We start from the raw sequence: 8,374 nt of genomic DNA on the forward strand, positions 1-8,374 counted from the left end.
GTTTTTCAGAACCAGAAACAATTGAATGACACACACACATACATCCATACACACATAATGGAATAAATATCAATTGTACCGAATTGTATTAAGCAAAAGCAAAATATACGCAGTAAACTCATGCTTTTCTTAAACAGGAAAACGATTAATTAACAAATTTGTTACCTTAAATTCCGCATCCTCTTCTCCCCGGAAAGATATATCATTAAGTGCAAGTTCAAGTTATAACTCTCCCCCATTATGTTGTCATTCTCTCACAAGAACAAAAGAACAACAACAACATCAACCTTTACCAGAGAAAGGTTGAATCAGTTTTAACTAATGCAAATAGCAAAAGTTGAAAACCCCGAAACACATATGCTTTTATGTTAAAAAAGAATTCAACATATTATGACTTTTTCACATATGAGTTTAAATCGTAACACCTTATGATCCTTTGATAAAGCCTACCAACATGTGCTAGAACTTAATCCCGCTAAATCAAAAAGCCACACAAACCATAAGGGTTCACACATCACATGAGATCGAATATTAAGGTTATGAAAACCGAAATCAAACATCCCATACACATAGCAATAATATAAAGCATTTAAGCACAGGCTATGTAATCGAAAAAATATCACAAGAAAAATTATAAAAAAATAATTGTATTCATAAATAATAGATAGTATTATTCAGCAATAGACGTTACACAATAAGTGAAAGAAATCAAAAAGTGATGTCTATTTTTGCTTTTAATCGCGAGTCTTATAAAGATCGCTTTCAAATACTGGATTCAAATTCTTTTGATCATTTCCCTTTACAGTAGAAAGTTTGTTGATCTCAAACAGTTGAGAATGAAGATCAACAAGTACTTCTTTTGAATCCTTTATCATTGGCTCATGGTGTATAATGCAACTTTTAACGGTAAGAATCTGTTTCCTTATAAAATCTATGTGATTGCGTTGAGAGACATCATGAGTTTCAGTCATAACTGATGCATGGAGTGCTAAATCATCAAGAGATGACCCTTGTTTTACCGATTTCTCCATTGAAGCAGGCTAGTCTTCTTTCAGACAAGAGGACAATATATAAGAATTGGATAAAATCAGTGGATGATATAATTTGGTTTATGGAAACCGAATATATTTTTCCCAGAAGTAAAAGATATCGATTAAGAATACAATTTATGGAACAGATATGTACATACTGCCCAGATTTATGCCTCCTCACATTCAGAATTCTGGGCAACAAGTGATGACGCATCTTTCAACACAATCGGTGTGTGTTGAGGTGAGGATTAAACTCACCATAGCAATAAAGACATCCCTAGGATGATTTATAAACACAATAGGTTGTGTTTCTTTATGTTCTTTCTTTCTCTTGTTAATGCAAGAGTCTGCAGTTCCTTTTTGAGATCTTATAAACTCATCAGCCTTCAAAATCTTTATGCCCTTGCGAAGAGCTTTGATGAATTTGTTTTCTTGGAAATTTCCATGGAACATTAAAGTGTGATCTTCTTCACATAAATATTTTAACATATTACCAGAAGACTTACCCTCTGTCTCTTTTGGTTTGTCAACCAATTCTTGCTCAGATTTTAGCACTTGAGTTTTATCTGACAGGGTTTTCAAAAGTTTTTCAAGTTCTAGACTTAAAATTTGATTTTCCTTGATTCCCAACTCAAGTTTTTCTAAACTTTCCTTTAGGAGTTGATCAGACTCACAAGGTATACCATTGTTAGATTTGGCAAGAAGCGTATTATAGCAAGATATTCCTTCATAGGGTTTGTCCTCCGGAATATTATCTAGAGTAGAGATATACGCCTTGTAGCACTTCTGAGCCTTTCTGCTGGAACATTGTTTTTTCATATATCCGGTTTTACGGCATTTGAAACATTGGATTTATTCATTACCCTTTTTATGACAAAAAGATAATATATCAGGATTGGACTTATCTTTCAATAAAGCATCCTTAATCCGTTGTGTTAGGAGTAAAATTGTTGAGTCGGGCTCATTTTCAACAAGTATTTCATCCTCTTGACAACGTTTCTCAGACTTATTTAAACAAACTTGTTTCGAAGATTGACTTAAATTGGCTGAGATATCATAACCAATGTTTCGGTTCTTCAGCAGAGTTTCTTTGTCAAAGATCTTAACTTTCCTACAAGAGAGCTTCGAGAAAGTATAAAAAGATCATTGGCTTCTATTATTGCATGTTTCTTAGACTCGTATCTGGATGGTAACGATCTGAGAATTTTGTATACTATTTCCTTTTCAGGTATAGCCTTTCCAAGAGAGAAAATGCATTGATAATCTCAAAAAGTTTAGAGTTAAACTCTTCGAAGGTATCGTTATCATCCATTTTAAGGTATTCCCATTCAGAAGAAAGAGATAAAAGTCGTGCTTCTCTTTCGGAATTATTCCCTTCAAATACAGTCTCAAGAATATCCCATGCTTCCTTAGAAGTTTCACATGACAAAACATGACGTAGAAGATCATGACTCATTGCATGTATTATGGCATTTAATCCATCTGAATTTTGCTTCGCAAGAGCTCTTTCTTCATAAGTGTAAAGCGGTAAACGATTAAACTCGTTTTCAGAGTATTCTTCTTTCGGACGTTGGTATCCGTCTTCGATTAATAACCAAGTATTAAAATCTCGGGATTAAAGAAAAGTTCTGATAGAAGATTTCCAGAATGAGAAATTTGTCCCATCAAATCTTGGTGGTACGTTAACTGAATCATTCAAGAGATTCATTTCTTATAGGTTGGATCGCACCAAAAACAAATTGTTAGATCTTTTCGTGTTTGCCTGCTCTGATACCAATTGAAAATACGAGGGTACCCAAATATATCACTATCTTACACTTTTCCACTTATATGTCCTCTTACCGAAAGTGATTATCTATGGACTGAGTCGAGACAATGCAACGAATCGGTACTCACACTTTGTATGATTGTCTATGGATACGAGATCGAGACGATACAACAATCAAAGTGTGATTACTTGATAATAGGTTCGTACTTAACCAAATTCTATAGGATCACTATCAAGTAATACGGAGTTAACTTTTGTGTAATTTACTTTAAATTATAATAACAACAATTATAATTGCGGAAAACAAAAGTAAATGACACAACAAGATTTTGTTAACGAGGAAACCGCAAATGTAGAAAAACCTCGGGACCTAGTCCATAATTTAATACTCTCAGAATTAAGTCGCTATACAAAATCAAACCAACTTCGTATAGTTGAGACCAAGCAACTAAACCTGTAGTTCACTTAGTTTCTTCAGTATCCCTGTGCTTCCGACATTCAATAAGTGCACGCACTGGAACAATTCCTTTGGTTCGTGTTCCAAACAGTAAAGGAACAACAAATCTATTCGATAACAACTCTATTCAATCTGAGTGATATTTGTTAGACAAAGGATCTTCTGTTTAATCCAATAAACTCCTTTGTCGGGTTTAGATCAATCTATCCAACAACTACCAAAAGTAGCAGAGTTTATATTATGCAATCAATAATAGGATCTATCAAGATGCTAAATACTGATGCCGATCTACGCAACTAATCAATCAAATCTATCAAGGATAAACCGATTAATAGGGCAGTAAGTCATCCGTATGAATATATTATTATAACTATTTCATTTAATAGAGTAAGTCATTCGTTTGAATATTAATGCTTATTAAGATAGTAGGGCGGTAAGTCATCCATCGGCAATAATATTAGGAGGGCGGTAAGTCATCCATTTGATTATTATTATATACTATTTTATTTAGGGAAAATCACTCGTGTGCGTATTATACTTGTTTGTCTAACTTTATGATCTTGATGGTAATATCCCGAATCATGGTTCGTATGGGGACTCTGTGTGGACGATATTATTATTATTGATTAGGGTTGGTCTCGCGTCGTTTTCTCCAATGAGTTTGGCGAGGTTAGAGTGACACTTGCTTCATGTTGCATAAATTGTTGAATGATTAGTTTCTTCATGTTTCTTTCAATTTATATTCTTTTACAATTGTGAAGCATGTTAGGGATTACTTGAGAGTTACATGTTTTCATTGAGCACCCTTTTGGGATGATGTGCTAACTCGTTTCCACTTCAGTTGCAGTTATCATGAGAATTGGTGTACGTGAAGATATCCATAGTGTAGAGCTTTACAGAATAAGATTACGCCTATGTATCTTTTAGATATGTACTCTTGGATATTTGTAAAAACCACACATTAATATATTCTTAACACTTTGAAAGATTCTCATTATAAATTACCAGAGAGTTTTGGGTTTATATTGGTTCCATTTATGTAATTATGATTCTTAAAATCGGTAAATTAGATTTAATATTTCATTTAGGTTGTAATCCTATTAGCTAAGAAGGTTTGGTAGTTGGGGCGTCACAAGTTGGTATCAGAGCTCACTATTAGATCTTACATGGGAGACAGTAGATAATATTTAGATATAGATAAATATTTATAGTAGTTTAGAATCGCGTTGCGTTGTGAGATAAATTTTAATCACTAAAATCTACCAAGAACTAAAAGATTTATTTGATTGATTGATTCGTTTTTTTTTGTTGTGTGTACATAATATGAAGTAAAAATTTGTAGGTTAACACTAATTACATTATAGTTTAGAAACTGATAGAGATTAAAAAGATGGATAGTATAATATTATGAACATGTAATTAATCCAATACCTGAGAAATAGTTAGATTAGTAATTCTGATAGATTCCAAATTCATTTATAAGGTCAAGTATATTTACATATACCTAAAATCATTAATCTATGGAACTAGACGGTATAGTGAAGGACTTAGATATAATCATTGGTTAGAATGTAGACTATTGTTTAAAAATCTAAAGGCCAAAGATTTTAGATCTTCATGGTAGAAAATGCCCATCGAAAATTCATTTAAAGTTGTGTTTTAATTTTCTAACTATTATGGAAGTGACTTTCTTTTGAAATAATTAGTATAGTTCGATTAGAGTCAAGGACTATAGCCATTTAATAATAGGTATGTGTCAGAATAGTTCTAAATTTTAGTTATATAGTGGATTTTTCAAGAGCTTAGATAACAAACATAACAAGTTCTTTAAGTATCCATAGATGACAGAAGTAGTAACACTTAGTAAAACTAATCTATTAAAGTTTATGTAAACCGTTAAATTTAGATTCTAAAGTTATAGTTAACCTAGCTAACGAAATCCTTAGAAACTAGGAAGATTGTATATGTCATCATGAATAAATAATTGTTAGATTGTAATCAAATCCATTTGAGATACTGTGTATGGGGTGATATTTGTTACTTTGGTAGGAATTGTCAAGCGTCATGAACGTAGACTGGGCAACTGCATACATGAGTTGCTAGACATAAAAGGAAGACTTAATTTTATTAATGAACGATAGATCCCAAAATTCACTTAAAAGCCTATTCAAAATCCTTCCATGTAATTAGAAACAGAAATTGTTAAAAATACAAACTAATAAGGTAGTGAACCTAGAGCCAAGGATATCAGATTTAATCTATAATAATGTATAATAAATTAAAATTATCCACTGGTATAAATTAAGCAAATTACTATAGGTTAAACCAATTACATGATGATTAGAAGCTTCAATAAAAATTAGAGAAATTGAATATAGAGCCAAGGATGTAGATGTTGTTTAAATCCTATTGTGTCCATCTTAGTGAAATATAGTAGCAAATAGCAAAGTAGGCAATTGCAATTTTAAGTTGTGATTGTAGTGGATAATTTAATTATCCATAACTTGTTCGTTATCTTATTAGATTAATTTCTAATTTCGATTTACACTTCATTTGAAAAATGAAGTTAGTTTTGCTATATCAAGGTGTGCCTTAGATGTATGAAAAGCATGATTATTTTGTGCATAAAAATAATTGTAAGAATGGTTAAAATAATAATTCAGCAATCAATGTTAATAAAAATAATGATAACAAGAATAATGATAAATGATAATAATAGTAATAATAATTATAAAAGCCCTCTGCGACGTCCTTCACATAATTATAATAAAGACTAGAACACCGATGCCATGGTGGGGAGGGCCGACCAAAGAAAAACGAAACACCACTGTAATGGGATTGTAAAAAAAAAAATTCCCACCAAATAAACCATGACAGGAAGGGCCAACATAATATTGATTTATACATGGTGTTCTAATGGATAACCCTGCCACAATGGCACAAATTTATTGTGAAAAAATGTAATTTTGACCTGGTATTTTATGTTGGAGGTGATAGACTGGTGACGGGGTGGTGGTAGGGATAGCAGGAAGGGGTTTGTGGCAGCAGGGGAGGTGGTGTTGGTTATGTGAAGGTTTTAAACAGCAATTACAAATTGGAAGATATATATACGAAAATTCAGGCAACAACGTCGGACAACAACGAAAACTATACAATGCAAAAAAAAAAAAAACCAAATGCACAACAACATGGCATTTTATTGAGTCCGTATGATCAAACCAGGTGTCAAAGTAATCGATACCCGAAGCCGAACGTACTACATAGAGCATACGTGTTGTTTGCAAGAATTTTTTTCATTGTAAAACTTCTCATCTAACTCCTAAGACAACTTCATTTTCATTCGCATAACCATATCAATGCATTAAAAATGTCACTTTGAATTCTCTTACTAAACAATCCATATTCTAAGATTCACTACAAGTAGTTAAAATGTTAATTAAAATTATCAGGTCGCAACCAACTCTTTTAATTTGGGTTTGTTTCAAACTCCAAATATAAGTGAGATTATGCGAAGGGAAACATGATTTGCTTTCTGGGTATCGTATCTTCATTTCCCTTTTTTTTCGTAATTGATATCAGTTGGTGATTTTGAAATAATTTATTCATGGATCCCTTTGATGTTGTTGAATTTGAATGAAAGCTATGAAGAAACTTGAGATTGTAAATTCAGTCGAATATAAAAGTCCGTTCAAAACAAAAGAAGAATAAGAAAATGGTTCTGGTCGGTACGGGCACTCTGATCCATAATATGTACTCGAATACTCGTCGTCGTCCAAACCGAGTCAAGTCCGAATTACATGTAATGTTCTGTTTTTTTCTCTGTTCTTCCAGCTCTGCTAATTTGATGAAATCGAGTTTTGAGGTTTTAGTATTTCGTTCACTTATAAATGTTTGGTTTGAAATTAATTGTTGAAGTATGATGTGTTTTGTTTTGATCAATTTTACGATTTTGATCAAAATTGAAACCTGATGTTATTTTTTTGTAATGATGAGTTAAAGTGATTATGATTATGGTAGATATTTTGGTTACGATCGATTAGGTGGAAAATTTGGTGGTGGCTGGTTACGGTGGTGGTGAATTTGGTGGTGGATGGTTACGTGGTGAACTTGGTGGTAGTGAATTTGGTGGTGTCTGGTTACGGTGGTGGTTGTGAAGGAATAATTGATATTGGTAGTTTTGAATGATGTTAGGGTTTGATTTAGGGTTTGCAGAGTTTTGAATCGAATTGCAGAGACTTGAGCTAACGGGTACTGGTGAGTTTGCTACGAATTGATGTTGATGGTGGTACTGAATTGCATAGATAGTGGTTGTTGGGGATTAATTAGGGTTTGCTGTCTTTTGGAGTGGTGATGCAGTGAAGATAGTTGATGGAATCAGAAGATGGGTTTGAGAATGGATCTGGTGGTGGCTGGTTGAATTGCTGTCGTTAGAGGTGGCGACGGAATTTCTGGTGGTTGTGGAGGTGCTATTGGTGATGGTGGTGGAAATATGGACGGAGGTGGTGGTTGTGGTGGAGGTTTTGACGATGATGGTGATGATAGGCGAAGAAATCAGGTGTTGTTCATTAGAGGTGGTGTCGTGAACGGGAGTGGTAGCGGTGAAAATAAAGGCGAGGATAATGAAGGAAGTGGTTTTTAAGTATAAGGGTGTTCTGGTCATTTCACTGGAAACGTGAGAAACTCTTGACGGGAGAATTAAAATTGAAAATTTTCGTTAGGTTTCATTTGACAAAAAAGTGGCCATAAAAGGGACTCCCTCTCTACGGGCCCTTCTAGCCCTCCGGTCGGTTGGCCCAATAATGTTAACTGTTATCGACTAGTATCATATTGAACTTAAATTAATTAAAGTCTTATTAATATATATATATATATATATATATATATATTATAAAAAAAAAGTGTTGCTTGTGTATCCTCACAATTACATCCATCGATTTTGTCATCCGGCGACACATATTGATTGGTTATATGTTCTATATAGCTGTCCGTCCGACCATTGGCTTTCCTGATATGACCATGTTTCCTTAAAAAGAAAAAAGTTCAATATTGACCGATCCGTGAGCGTCCGTCCCTTGCGCTTTCCAGATATAACTTTGTTTCTTGTGCCTAATAAGATTC

General features: G+C 33.4%; 1 protein-coding gene across 1 annotated transcript; it reads left to right on the plus strand.

Moving 5' to 3' along the window:
• The first annotated feature begins 6,968 nt into the window (after nt 1-6,968).
• LOC113305627 (ctenidin-1-like) lies at nt 6,969-7,895 on the plus strand. Its single transcript, XM_026554641.1, has 4 exons — nt 6,969-7,006; nt 7,088-7,145; nt 7,297-7,397; nt 7,688-7,895. The coding sequence occupies exons 1-4, from the start codon at nt 6,969-6,971 to the stop codon at nt 7,893-7,895; spliced, it is 405 nt and encodes a 134-aa protein (XP_026410426.1).
• The last annotated feature ends 479 nt before the right edge of the window (nt 7,896-8,374 follow it).

This window comes from Papaver somniferum, chromosome 8 (genome assembly GCF_003573695.1).
Source record: "Papaver somniferum cultivar HN1 chromosome 8, ASM357369v1, whole genome shotgun sequence".
NCBI lineage: Eukaryota > Viridiplantae > Streptophyta > Magnoliopsida > Ranunculales > Papaveraceae > Papaver > Papaver somniferum.